The 15384-nt window shown below is 44.3% G+C and overlaps 1 protein-coding gene across 2 annotated transcripts in view; it reads left to right on the top strand.

The window, feature by feature from the left end:
* Positions 1-14208, top strand: part of LOC137564234 (WAG22 antigen-like) — a 51465-nt gene extending 37257 nt beyond the window's left edge. For both annotated transcript variants that reach the window (XM_068277840.1, XM_068277839.1), the window contains 2 exons: positions 6008-6882; positions 14108-14208. In XM_068277840.1, the coding sequence (XP_068133941.1) occupies positions 6008-6877 (870 nt within the window). In that variant the 3' untranslated portion in view covers positions 6878-6882; positions 14108-14208. The remainder of the gene's footprint in view (positions 1-6007; positions 6883-14107) is intronic.
* Positions 14209-15384: the final 1176 nt, after the last annotated feature.

Genomic DNA, 15384 nt, shown 5'->3' with positions numbered 1-15384 from the left:
TCAAATACATCAGCCAAGCGCTTTTTAAAATGCTAGCGTTTTAAAAAAGTGTTCTTGGTTTGCACCAGTGAGGGGTAGTTAGAGTCGCAGAGCATAAAATAGTGTGTTCATAGTTTTTTGTTTATATACATCTGTAAAGGTGCACATACACATCAGATCTTCTGAATCTGATCCTAAGCTAAATACTCACCTGAAGTTGGATTGGTGAACCTCACAGCGACCCCTTCCGACAAATGAGGTTCCCTGATTCATCTTCTGAACCTGCAGGAACACGCAACGGCAAACAGGTGAGAACGGGAGATCAAACGATTGCAGTACTTTGCACAGGAGCCATCAGGGATCTTAAAAATACCATCCGTTGTGACGGTTGTTATTACCAAACATTGTTTGTGTAATCGCACGCCTGTACATACCTCATGAGATCGCGGAAACGACTGCTCGTCGCTCACAAAATCATTGCTTGTCGGAAAAATCGATGTAAAAATCACAAAGTGGGTATAGGCCTATAGAGGGATTGAATCCTTTCACCTACTACACATAGTTTTTTCATGAAATCCATTGAATTACAACATTGCACCATTTAATGGAATGCAGGACTATGGGCTATCGATTAAGCATCGCTGCTCCACCAGCCTCGATCAATCAAGATTATCCGCCCAGTCAGCTTGATAAGTTTGATTGATTTTCAGCAATTCTCTAAAAAGTTTTCTAAAAATTACGATCAATGTGGCATGTTGTGCTAAAGACTATCAGCGAATTCCATCTCAGTGATCAAATCTGCTGGGAATGTTGGGGAAAGTCAAAGAAGGTTCAGTGCAGATGATAATAAGTACTGTAGATAATAGTAGCTGCAACGTGCATACAAATGCTTAATAGTTGGCTGCAAGTTTCTGCTACAAAGCTGTTAGCGTGACATGTTTCTGTATAATTACCTTTTGTCAGCCATTTTTTATTTTTATTTTTTACATGCACTCCACATTCTTTTGTGGCTCTCCAGCTTGCCAGTGTGCACCCCGCTACCTATTGCAGAGTGCAGCAGGGGGCGCTTGAGATTAACCTGCTCTGGATGCAGGATCTGCACTACTCTTAGCCAGGGATGCTCATCACGAGGTCGTGATCACGAGTAACTTGTGATCATGAGCCATTTTTTCCAATCACAAGGTCGTAATTGGCTCTCGATCACGAATGCCGATCAGGCAAAGCCCCCTTACATGCCAGAAACACCAAATTTGCCAGATATGTTAAGAAGAACAGTAGGAACAAAAGGAATTTTTTTTTTCAAAAATAACTTATAGTTTTTGAGAAAAGAACAATGGGAACAAGAGGAAAAAAATGGGGTAAATGACAGTTAAAGTATTTACCACATTTATATGTATCATTTTTCAATTGAAACTTTAAAATCGATTTTCTCGAAAACTATAAGGTCTTTTTGAAAAAAAAAATCCTCTTGTTCCTACTGTTCTTCTTAACATATCTGGCAAATTTGGTGTTTCTGGCATGTAAGGGGGCTTTGCTATTAACCATTAAAGTTGGCGGGTTTTTAATCACGAATACCACTCGTGATTCGTTATTACATGCGGTTATTCCACTCAAAACCACACTCGAGTCGGATATTCCTTTCTACTCGTGATCAGTAGGCAATTCGTAAGTGGGTGAAATTCGAATTCGTGATCACTCTAATTTGTGATTGGGGGTATCCGAGCACAACTGCTCTGAGCTTGGTATAGCCAGCTGGAGCAGCCCTGCCCCAAGTTATTGTACACAAGATAACTCGTTCATGGCTGCTAAACATGCCCATACAGCAGACAATGAATGGGCAGATTGACCCAGAGACAGATCTCTCTCTATTCGAATCTGATTGGAAAGAGATCTGTTGCTTGCCCATACGCCACAGGCTGATTCCCGATCAATTTCAGCATGAAATCAATCTGGAATCATCCTTGTGACACTGCATTCGCCACCTCGCCAACCCGACGCTGTCCCCCCTAATGCTCAATGTACCCCCACAGTGCCCAGTGCACTACACATTACCTGTCCGTGTCTGCCACTTATCCGCTGCTGCTGCCTCGCCCCCTTTTTTGGTCATGTCAGATTGAATTTTGATCAAGTATTACGATTGATCTGACATATTGGAGCTTCGATTTCAATCAAAGTGATCAGATCTACTGGGAAAATCAGTAAATGTATGACTACCTTAAAGAATCCCCATGGTGAACATAAATAGTGTTCTTTTACTCACAGGGGTTTCTTCCATCCCCCATAGTATTGCATATCCCTTGTTGTCCTCCCGGGCCTCTTCCTTGATCCACTGTTCTGCCCAGTACAGTCACAGACTACTGTGCATGCGCTGGTCTGGTGGTACACCTCCTTGATTGCACTCCCATGGCCTGGGCGCATTTTGTGCATGTGCGGCTACTAGCCTTATCGTAGTGCACAAGTGCCGAGTGCTCCTGGCCATGATAGCGTGATCCAGGAGGTGCGCTGACCAGGCCAGTACATGCACAGTAGTCTCCAACTTGCCTGACGTGGCTACTGTACAGGGCCAAACAGGAAGAGGACAGCGAGGGACGTACAAGCTTACGGGGCTGGAATACGCCTTAGCTAAGTAAGTAGTAGCAGTGGAGTATTGTACTGTGTTAGCCGTCAGTAAAAGAAAGTAGTTTTGAATCAGGACGATACCATTTATTGGCTAACTTAGTGGAAAAGGAGTAAGCTAAGACTAAGAATATGAAGCCTTCCTCAGACATGATTCCTGTATACTGACATCATTTAGAACACACAGCTTACAGTATATAGTGATTGGACCCGCTGGGGTTGAGATCAGGACAAGTAGAGCTCTCGTCATTTCCAGTTAGCAGGCATAAGTGTTAACTCTGATAAGGCACGCTATTAGTGAATCCACCCCATTGTATATATTCTTTTCCGGGTTAAAGAGTTCACTTCCTGACTGATGTCAGAAAGTGAAAAAACTAATCGCTCCGCAAAAGTGTTTAAAAAAGCACTTTTCTAAGCTAAAAGCGCAGGGAAAGGCGCTTTACAAAACACTTGCGATAGCGCTAGTGATTTACAATGTGAACATAGCCTTACACCAGATGAGCACTGAGCGTTTGAGCCTATTGCAATATATGTTGCACTACCATTACACGAGTGGGAAGGTACGTTCCATCATATTTGAAAGGACTTAAATCCAGATCTGATGTTGTTCACACTGGACGTTTTATATGTTTTTATGCTTTTCTAGTGACTGCTTAGAGCTATGTGAGCGCTTAGTACATTTGTGTTTGATTACACTAATTAATATTGGCCCAATCTGCCAAATGATCAATCACTTCCTGATTGCAAATCACATGGGTAGTGGTAATCATTGTACCACCTTGCACCACTCTATCAGATGTCAGTAGAAATAGGATTGGGAGTCATTCAAATCACTGCACTGACTAGCTTTATATGCCCTGATTTCAAAGCAGGTTATTTCGGCCCCCAGCACCTAGCGCTGAATCTGGGCGCAGTCATAGCAGGAATGCTGTGCTGCTCCCCTGCATAAGAGTAATTTAGGGATCCGGTGATCGCCAGACCTTGAATTTCGAGTTGCCACAACTTGGAGGGGGAATAGTATTTAGTGCCTCCGGGATATTTAGCAGGGTGAGCTGTCATTCGGCTTACCCTGCGCCCAGCCCACTGGCGGTACGGCCATATGTACACCCTGGTTTAGCACAAAACTATGTGGCCATTAAGCCACCTCTGCTTTTTCCCTTACCCACTTAATGATAATATACTGCTGTGCATGATCAGACCAATAAACTGTCCCACATTGATTGGAAGTTTATTAATTGCAGTGCTGCTCAGATACCCCTTTTCAAAATCTGAATTGAATTCAGATCCGGATACCCAGAAATCCAATACAAATCGGATATCCGAGTTTGAACTTTTGGAATCCAAATCGGATATCCGAACCCAGTATCCCAGATATCCTCCCAGGTTCGGATATCCGGGTAGGAGTGGCCTTTAAATTGCTTTTAAAACGTTTTAGGGTAAATGAGGCACGTGGCATCATGTTTTTAGGGAAAACACTAATTGATGATGTGGGGACTTAAACTCCCCCCCCCCCCCCTAAAAAAAGAAAAATCTGTCAATTAACATCAGGACTAGGTTCCAGACAGCAGTCGTGCAGCCCATATTGTATCCAAAGTCCAACCGCACATCTGGGACATGACAGTTTTCAGCACAGACACCTCCAAAAAATTAGGCAGCAATTGTGTTTTGGGTTAAATATAGGTGGTATCAGCACAGCAGCAGTGGCCTGTGGCACCCTGGCGGTGGGAGCAGCAAAGGCAGCAGGAGCAGGGCAATGCAGCAGCATGCCGGATGTGGTACGTGGCACTTGGCATGTTCCACTTGCACTTGGCACTTGGCATGTGGCACTTGGCACGTTGCACTTGGCTAATGGCAGGTGGCACTTGGCAGGTGGCACTTGGCAAGTGCCACGTGCCAAGTGAGACGTGCCGAGTGCCACGTGCCAAGTGCCACTAGCTACCTAATAAACAATAGAACAATAGTGTAGTGATATTGAAGGTGTTAATCACTGAACAACTTCAGGTTTATCACTGTATACAACACTTGCTAGGCCAGCAGCACTGGAGCATGTCTCTCAGTGAGCACTAGTGATAAGCAAGGACGATATTTCTCATCATGGCACCGCTCCTTATTATACAGGGGGGCCAGGGTTCCTTTCTGTGATTGGGTGCTAGGGCTTAGGCTGGGAGGCCTCTGATTGGCTGAATGAGGTCAGGTGGGGCTGGCCAGGGATCCTTTCTGTGATTGGTTGCTAGGGCTTCTGCTGGGAGCCCCTGGGAGCCCTCTGATTGGCTCAATGACGTCATAGACGTCATCTTCTCAGTTAGAGTATCTCAATAGTTGGATATCCTCGGATATCCGGATTGCCTCACAACTATCCGCGGATTGCTATCCGGATTTGGGCCCAGGTATCCGAAATCCAAATCCGGTCTGATAACTGAAAAAATTTGGATTATCTGGGTAACTCGGATATCCGAAATCTTGCTGAGCAGCACTGATTAATTGGCTATGTCAGGATCAATAAAACATTGATGAAAGTGATTACATATTCTAAAATATTGACCTTTGTATGGTCACTTAAAATGAAGATTCTCTACTCCACTTTACGTAATGCAGAAAAGGTTTGAATTCCACTACCTGGATGGAGTTTGTAGGCTTCCTGTGTCTGCGTGGATTTTCTCTAGGTACAATGATGTCCTCCCACATCTCAAAAAGATACAGATAAGCTAATTGGCTCCACCCAAATTGGCCCTAGACTATAGTGGGTGGACACATGACTGGGGTAGAAATTATATTGTGAACTCCTCTGAGGAACAGTTAGGCCTGGAACCCACTGAAATCAGCATAGCAAAACGCAACCGTTAGCGTTTTGTCTGAGCGGTTTGCAAGCGGATTCATGCGCATTTTTTGGTTGTGTTTTGCAACATTGTATTTTTTTGCCCAGCGGGTGCGTAGCGTTTTGCGTTTTTATCCTGATTGGTCCTGTGAATTATTTTTCATTTTGTTACAGTGTGCTGAACCGCAAAACGCTAGCAAAACCGCTCAGTTTAGGTTTTGCTGAGCGTTTCTGCTAGCGTTTCAATACTTTACATTGAAGCGCTAACGCTCCCAAAATGCTGCAGGTCCTGCGTTTGCGTTTCTGGGAAACGCAAACGCTCCTGTGGAAGTTGCCCCATCCATTAACATTAGCCCAGCGTTTTGGCAAACTGCTAGCGTATCGCAGTGCTGCCAAAACGCTGCCAAAAGCGCTCCTGTGGGTTCCAGCCCTCAGTGAGTGACAAGACAATATACTTTGTAAAGCGCTGTGGAAGATGTCAGCACTGTATAATTACTAAAAAATAATAATTACCAAAAAGCACGAACTTTAAATGATTTCATTTTCTATTGCTAAGGCATTCTGATGTTTTTGTTTGTTTGTTTTTGTTTTATGTAGGATTTCCTTGGTCTTCCAAGCCTTGATGGAAGGACAACAGGAATAGATGGTCCGAAGCAATTTCTTGCTGAGATAGGTTCCAAGAATCTGGGACTTTTGAGCAACCTTCTTCAACAGCTACTTGGAAGGACCTCTTTGACTAATGAAGTGTTTCGGGGGATAAGTAGTCTAATAAAACCAGTTACTCAAACCATTGGAGGGCTGGGTAGCACACTTAGAGGTGTCACAGGAGGACTTGCAAGGCCCTCAGGAGGAATGACAGGAACACTTGGTGTGGGAAACATACTTGGAGATGTCGCAGGAGCAGTTCCTGGAGTCACAAGAGGGGTTCTGAATACCGTAGGAGGACTAACAAAAGGACTTAATGTGGGAAATGCACTTGGAAGTGTCACAGAAGTGGTTCCTGGGCTTCTTACATCAGTGACAGATATAGTTAATGGAGTTGCAAATACTGCTGTTAATGCTGTTAGTGGAGTGCTTGGTGGACAAAGTGGGCAAGGAGGTCTGCTTAGTGGAGTACTTGGGCTAGGAGGTCTGCTTGGTGGACAAGATGGAAAAGGAAGTCTGCTTGGCGGACTAGTTGGGCAAGCAGGTGGAGTTGGTGATTCATTAAATTCTGGTATGGGAGCTACTGGTCTCGGTGGAGATATCAGTCTTACTGCAACCGGAACAGCAATGCTAGGGGGCAGTACACTAGGTGCTGGAGGTGGTTCACAAGGTGCAGCAGGATTTAATGGAAATGGATTTAGTGGTGCGCTGGGTGCTGGTGAAGGAATATTTGCTCTACCTGGTACAAGTGGTATGACAATGGCTGGAGGAAGCACATCACAGAATGAAGGCACAACACGAAGATTTTTAATTAAGAAATAGAAGAGGTGTGTTGTTTTCTTTTTGTTTCTTTTTAAAATAGACGGGAAAAAAAGGTTAATTTGTCTGACTGCATTTTCTTTTTTTCCTCATGTGGGCAAAATTATGAAAGAAATCCACATCTAGAGATCTTAACTAGAAACAAAAATATGAAACTTGAGATTTAGTTAAAGGAGTAATATGATGACAACTGTAAAATGTTAAATACATGTTTTTTAACATAGAAAAAGTATACTGTATTTGTCCTGAAGCAAAGTGTAATGTCATTAAATGATTTCATATGTAGCTGTAATTTACAGAAGGTATTATTGAACTGACTGTTCTAATTCTCTTACCCACAGGCTTTGGACTAATCCATCTCCTCATAGGAAAGCCTTAAAGGGAAGATCCGCGCACTTAAAAGAAAAAAAAACTGCACTTACCTGGGGCTTCTTCCAGCTCCTGACAGTCGATCGTTGCCCTCGGCGCAGCTCCTTTCCCTCCGGGCGCCAGGTCGGCTTCCGGGTCGGCGTCATGTGCGTTCCACGGCGCGGGTCACGTGATGTACGTGACGTCATCGGGTCTCTACTATGCAGGCGCAGTAGTTCTGCGCCTGCGCAGTAGAGACCCGATGATGTCTCTACACCACGTGACCCCCCGCCGTGGAGCGCACGGAAGCCGACCTGGAACCAGACCTGGCGAGGTCGGCTTCTTCACTGCTGGACGCCCGGAGGGAGAGGAGCTTCGCCGAGGGCACCGATCGACTGCCAGGAGCTGGAAGAAGCCCCATGTGAGTGCAGTTTGTTTTTTTTAGTACCGTGAACCTTCCCTTTAATGTCCTATTTAGTCTTTTTAAAAGCACCCCCTGGTATGGATCTATACCATGCATGTCAAACTCTGGCCCATGGGCAAAATCTGGCCTTGCAGAGCCATCACATTTGGCTCTCAAGTTTTTTCCCCACTATGGATTATGTTTGACCTACTCTAGACCACCAGGGAAGCTTTATTGGGGGTGAAGCCCTAGATCACCAGGGAAGCCATTTGGGAAAGGGGGGGGGGGGTGAAGAAGGAAAGCATTTGATACAAGGGAACTGTATAGGGGGAGGAGGGCGGTCACTAGACACCAGGGAGCTGTTTAGGGGTGCAAAAGGGACAACTACACACCAGGGAACTCTATAGGGGAGGAAATGGGTCCACTAGACACCGGGGATGTGTATAGGGGAGGGAGGGGCCACTAGATACCAGGTAACTTTATAGAGGAGCAAGGGGGTACAAGACAACAGGGAACTTCTTTATAAGGGAGAGAAGAGGCCACTAGACATTGAGGTTGGCTTGCAACTTGGTCTCAGTGTCTAGCCCTAGATCACCAGGGAAGCCATATGGGGAAAGCACTAGACACTATAAAAGTGTATAGGGGAGGATGGGGGTCACTAGACACCAGGGAACTGTTTATGGGTGCAAAGGTGGACCACTAGACACCAGAGAACTGTATAGGAAAGGGAGTTGAGCCACTATAATCAGATGACATAGGCCTCAGCTGTCAAAGACCCGAAATTCTCTTCTCTAGCTTGTCACAGTTAAAATGATACCCTGTATACATAATCGGATAGCTTTTTTTGCCACACAATACAGTGTTAACCTTGAGCAGCGCCAATGGATTTTTTTTTTTGCACCAAAAGTAATACAGTCATTCTTTCCTAGCAAAGCCCCTGGAGTCTCAGAACATTCGATACAGGTCATAAATGTCACCATTCCACTGGCGTACCTACCGGGGATGCGACCCCCTCAGCCGCAGGGGGGCCCGGGGCTGCTCTGGGGCCCGCTCACTGTGCGTGGGGGGGAGCGCTGCTCTGGACCCCCCAGCAAGGTGCTCAACTGGCCGCAGCGTCTAATAGACGCTGCGCCAGTTCATTCCCCGCAGCCCCGCTCCACCAGCAGCCTGCATAGTCTCCGGCAGGCAGAGCAGGGCTACGGCAAGATGGCCGCCGAAGAAGCCCTACACTGGAGACTATTTGTGTCTCTAGTACAGGGCTTCGGCAGCCATCTTGCCGTAGCCCTGCACTCTGCCTGTCAGCGCGGGAGATGTGCTGCAGGAGGACTCGGGGAGCTGCATGCCAGATGCCGGGAGAGGAGAAGACTTCTGTCAGGTAAGTGAATTGGTTTTTTTTCACAGGTGCATTTTTTTTTCTAGTGTCTGCTGCCTACATTATGATTTTCTGGTGTCTGCTGCCCACATTAGGATTTTCTGGTGTCTGCTGCCCACATTAGGATTTTCAGGTGTCTGCTGCCCACATTACGATTTTCAGGTGTCTGCTGCCCACATTATGATTTTCTGGTCACTGCTGCCCACATTGCGATTTTCAGGTGTCTGCTGCCCACATTACGATTTTCAGGTGTCTGCTGCCCACATTACGATTTTCTGGTCACTGCTGCCCACATTGCGATTTTCAGGTGTCTGCTGCCCACATTACGATTTTCAGGTGTCTGCTGCCCATATTATGATTTTCTGGTGTCTGCTGCCCACATTAGGATTTTCAGGTGTCTGCTGCCCACATTAGGATTTTCTGGTGTCTGCTGCCCACATTACGATTTTCAGGTGTCTGCTGCCCACATTGCGATTTTCTGGTGTCTGCTGCCCACATTACGATTTTCTGGTCACTGCTGCCCACATTGCGATTTTCTGGTCAGTGCTGCCCACATTAGGATTTTCTGGTGTCTGCTGCCCACATTACGATTTTCAGGTGTCTGCCTACATTGCGATTTTCTGGTGTCTGCTGCACACATTACGATTTTCTGGTGTCTGCTGCCCACATTAGGATTTTCTGGTGTCTGCTGCCCACATTACGATTTTCAGGTGTCTGCTGCCCACATTGTGATTTTCAGGTGTCTGCTGCCCACATTGCGATTTTCAGGTGTCTGCTGCCCACATTGCGATTTTCTGGTGTCTGCTGCACACATTACGATTTTCAGGTGTCTGCTGCCCACATTGTGATTTTCTGGTGGCTGCTGCCCACATTACGATTTTCAGGTGTCTGCTGCCCACATTGCGATTTTCTGGTCACTGCTGCCCACATTGCGATTTTCTGGTCACTGCTGCCCACATTAGGATTTTCTGGTGTCTGCTGCCCACATTACGATTTTCAGGTGTCTGCCTACATTGCGATTTTCTGGTGTCTGCTGCACACATTACGATTTTCTGGTGTCTGCTGCCCACATTAGGATTTTCTGGTGTCTGCTGCCCACATTACGATTTTCTGGTCACTGCTGCCCACATTGCGATTTTCTGGTGTCTGCTGCCCACATTGCGATTTTCTGGTGTTTGCTGCCCACATTGCGATTTTCTGGTGTCTGCTGCCCACATTACGATTTTCAGGTGTTTGCTGCCCACATTACGATTTTCTGGTGAACTCTGCCCACATTATGATTTTCTAAAGGCCCACATTACGATTTTCTGGTGAACTCTGCCCACATTACGATTTTCTGGCCCACATTACGATTGTCTGGTAAAATGCTGCCCACTTTACAATTAATTTACAGTGAAACGCTGCCACATTACGATTATTTGGCACCTATGGGGGGGGCCCCATCCAAATATTCGCAGGGGGGCCCAGTGATTTCTAGTTACGCCCCTGCACCATTCTGAAAACTATAGAGACCCAGACCTACTCAGATATACATATTTGTATCATTTGGACTTGGTTTTGCTGAAATTGCACTGATCATTGTACTTTTTTTTTAGTTTTTTTTTCTTTTTGGCACAGAAAAAATTCACATGACATAGGTCTCATCTATCAAACACCCCAAATTCTCTTCTCTTGCTTGTCACGTTTAAAATGATACCCTTTATACATTGAGATTTTTTAAGGCCCTTTTTTACCAAATGTAACAATGTAATTCTTTATTGGGGATGGGGGGGAGTGGTCTGCAGAGTGAAGTCTTGTGACTAACACTCTCAACCTGCAGCAGAAAGTCCAAGCGGGGAAAAAATCTATTTGCAGGTTGTAAGAGTCTTGGGTTTCCTCCAAACTTCTTGGTTTCCTCCCACAAGCCCAAAAACAGTGGAGGGTTAATGTGCACTAGTGGAAACTGTGAGCTCTTTTGAGGGACAGTAAGTGGCAAATAAAAGTTGGGAGAAAAAATTAGAGTCCAGTTAAAATTTAGGGTTATAAAAAAAAAGATGTCTAATGACTGCTGAGGGTATGATATGCTTCAAAGCAGCTGACAACGCAGAGTCCCAGCAGTGAGGGGCATTTTGGACAGTGGTATCTGCTGTCACACCGCCTCTTGTTCTTGGTACACACCAGACATCTGTTCTGTGGCTTCTGCTTGACTTCATTCGGGGGGATCAGGGCAGGAAAATGTCTTCCACTTGGGCGAACTGTGTCATCCAATTGCATAGGATTGAATTAATTCGTAATATGGGCACTTTCGTTAATCATCGACCTTAACACTTCTTGCTGAAACTGGAGGTAGCTGTCATCATGGCCTGTCTTTCTAAAAAGCACAACAGCTTTGTGCATTGTAAGAGGTAAAAAAAAATACTTTTTTTGTACCAGGCCCTCTTTTTTTCTTTTGTAAAAGGTAGTACAACAACATTTGGTCTGTAAGGTCCACCACACCCATCTTCTTATTATAGTCATTATGACACTGGCTTTTCGATCTGCTCTCCAGAGGTTGTGACAGGAACCATTGCTTCATTTTGAATGGATGTCAGGATCAAGACGCCCCTCTTGTCCCTATATTTTACAGCCAGGAGCTCACCACATCTGAGACTGTACAATTTACCCTGTTGTTAATTTTTTATTAACCGCCTGTGGTGGGAGGCCTTTGCAGTTTGGCCTCATGTCCCACAGGCACCAGTCTGGGCTGAGTATAAAAATGCGAAAAAGGGGAATACTTCTGTAGTAGTTGTCAACATACACATGATAGCCTTGGTGGAGGAGTGGGTTAGATAGTTCCACCACAATTTTCCCACTGATTGGCATGTATGGTGGGCATCCAGCTGGCTGTAAATGGCTATCTTTGCCCTCATACAGCATAAAGGAAGCAGTAGATTTGGGCGCATGAGACAAGTGGACAAAAAGGGCGCCCCATTCACTTCCATTATAAATATCGTTTAATGGGCGCTGAACAGGGAAAAAAAGGCGCCGGAGATTTTTAAGGATTTATAACGGCGCCCGGAGATTTTTAAGGATTTATAACTATGTTTGTGATGATTTAAGTTTACAAAATGAGCCCGTGACGAATAACGTTTATGAAGATACTAAATCACTATTTCTAAAACATTTCTAAAACATTATTATCCACCCAAAAAAATAATTTACATTTTTTTCTTTACATTTTTTATTTATTAATGTCTGTAAAACATTATTATCCATAGGGGGTTTTAGGTTTAGGCACCAACAGGGGGGTCTTAGGTTTAGGCACCAACTAGGGGGTCTTAGGTTTAGGCACCAACTGGGGGGTCTTAGGTTTAGGCACCAACAGGGGGGTCTTAGGTTTAGGCACCAACTGGGGGGTCTTAGGTTTAGGCACCAACTGGGGGGTCTTAGGTTTAGGCACCAACAGGGGGGTCTTAGGTTTAGGCACCAACAGGGGGGTCTTAGGTTTAGGCACCAACTGGGGGGTCTTAGGTTTAGGCACCAACTGGGGGGTCTTAGGTTTAGGCACCAACAGGGAGGTCTTAGGTTTAGGCACCAACAGGGGGTCTAGGGGTTAGGGATAGGTACAGGGAGGGTTTTTAATAAACGTAAATATAAGTTTCACTTTACAAATAGGGAAGATTAACGTTTTAAGAATTGCCGATCTCATACACATTATTTAGTGATTTATAAATTCTTAAAACACTATTTATAAACGAAATTCTACACAATATTTCTATAAACGATATTTTCCATTTATCGTTTATACCACGCGCCCTTTTTTCCCGACGCCCTTTTCGTACGTACGCCAGCATAAAAGCATATGTGTAGCCACTGTTGCTCTCCCATACCTTATAAAATGTCACCCCATACTTTGCAGCCTTACTTGGGATGTATTGTTTGATCCCTAACCTGCCATGGAAGGGTAGGAGGGATTCATACACTACAATATCTCTCTCTGATGTGTATAACGCACAAACCTTTATACTAAGGTGGGTAAGAAAAAATAGAAAAGTATAGATAGAAATACCAAAATAAGGGCAGAAGAGAGACAAGAGGGGTGAAAAAGTACAGAAAAGTACTAAAATATACTAAAATTAAACAGAACAGGGGTCAATGGCTAAGGAGGGGGGGGGGGGCTAAGGGGTTAATTAGGCTAGTATGGGGTTAAAATGTTATTTAAAAAAGCAAAAAGCCTACCACAAGTACAGTCAGATTCTCTCTCCCAGCTCCTGTCACCTCTGAATGCTAATTGACAGCAATCTGAGGTGATAGATAAGCTGGGATGGAGAAAACGAGTTTATTTACAAACATTTTTAAGACAGGTCATTGTTACTGATTTGTAACAATGATCTGCCTTTTTCACTTACTGGCACTTGATTGGTCCAGGGAACATGTGATTCCCTGGTCCAATCACGGAACTGTGAGACTCAACGTGTGTGCGCGGCGGGAGCGCGCGCACTCGTGCACAGCGGCGGCAGAGCGATCAGAAGCATTAAAACGTCCTGTTGCCATTAACAGCGGCGAACAGGATGTTTTAATGCGTCTGATTGCCATTAACTGGTTAAGTTTCACTTTAAAGGATACCCGAAGTGACATGATGAGATAGACATTGGTATGTACAGTACCTAGCACACAAATAACTATGCGGTGTTCCTTTTTTTTCTTTCTCTGCCTGAAAGAGTTAAATATCAGGTATGTAAGTGGCTGACAGAAAGTGACTACAGTGTGACCCTCACTGATAAGAAATTCCCCTTTTTATCTCTTTCCTGTTCTCAGAAGCCATTTTCTGCAAGGAAAAGGTGTTTTATAGTTGGAATTTCTCATCAGTGAGGGTCTCACTGTAGTCACTTCCTGTCTGAGTCAGGACTGAGTCAGCCACTTGCATACCTGATATTTAACTCTTTCAGGCAGAGAAATAAAAAAAGGAACACAGCATAGTTATTTGTGTGCTAGGTACTGTACATACACTTGTCTATCTCATCATGTCACATGTCACTACGGGTATCCTTTAAGAACAAAAAAAATTTCTCTAACACATTTTTAAAATTGCCATTTACAGTATGTGATTTTTTTTTAAGTTACTAAACTTGTATTTCTTTTTTAATTGCAGGTCACAAAAAGTGATTTCCTACAACAACAAAATAACCAGCTGCTGCAAATGTTAGAATGATTCATTGCTAAATGATTTACACAAAATCTCCTATTTTGATTCTGAAGTCCATAGCTTTTATTTGATGAATGCTTCAAAAATATGATTAATAAAATGCATTAAAAACAGCCTTGTCTCAGAAAAATACCTTATTAACTACTGGTCTCCACTTTCACAAAAAAAAAAGTAGCACATTTATTATATTACTAATGGTGCCCATACACGGTACAATGAAAACGTTCGATTTTCCCATTTATTCGATCTAAAAGATCAAATAGAGTGAAAATCGAAAAAAAAATGTTTTGATCAAGCAAATACAAACAATTATTCAGTTCCTTCGATAAAAAATCTGATCGAACAGGTTGGAAAAATCTGGTTGATTGTTTGTGAAATTGTATAGTGTATGTTAGGTTGTATAAGAAAGTACTAATAGATTTAAAAAAAATTCCTTCATGTAAAATCGCTTTACTCGGATTTTCGGAAAAATCAAACGTTTGTTTATGGTACCTTGAAAATAATGTAAATATATATAAAAGAGAAATTGAAAGTAATTTGATAAACATTTCGACCAAATGGAATAATCAATCACATTTCTATGTTCCAAAAAAAAAAGAAAAAATGGTACCGTGTATAGGCACCATAGCTTACAGATGTTTGCAGGGCCGGATTTACCATAAGGCACTGTAGGCACGTGGCCCCTGATGATGGAAAGGCAGCTTACTACCCTCCCCAAGTGCCTCCCTCCCTCCTACCCTACCAATGCAGAGTCCCTAGCAGAGTATAAATGAGAGGTTACTCACCCGAGTCTCTGCATTCCACTGACCTGATCTCCATTCCAGTGATGCTCGGATGGAGGTCGTGATCACGACTTGCCGTGATTCCACAACCATTTTTCAGCTCTCCACCACGGGTATTCGTCGCCGTGAATCAATTTTTATTCACTAAAATCCGCTTCAGCAGACCGTGAATGAACGCATTCACGCTCGTGAAAACGGCGCAGAACTCGTGGTTAGGTCGTGAATAGCGGAAGTAGGCGGAAGTGACTACCCTGGCCCAATCAGAGGCCCCCAGCCAGGCCCTAGCAACCAATCACAGGAGGGGAGGCTATGCCCTCCCCTCCTGCATATAAAGCGGCGGCCATGATGGAAAAACTCAGTTCTTGCTAGACTCTGGTACTGAGAGGATCATCACCAGGCCATTGTTCCTTCAGCAAGCGCATTTTCTGAGTCAAAACCCAG

Source organism: Hyperolius riggenbachi, chromosome 3 (genome assembly GCF_040937935.1).
Source record: "Hyperolius riggenbachi isolate aHypRig1 chromosome 3, aHypRig1.pri, whole genome shotgun sequence".
NCBI classification, from domain to species: Eukaryota; Metazoa; Chordata; class Amphibia; order Anura; family Hyperoliidae; genus Hyperolius; species Hyperolius riggenbachi.
The sequence above is the reverse complement of the archived record's forward strand: the minus strand, read 5'-3'. Positions and strand labels throughout refer to the sequence as shown.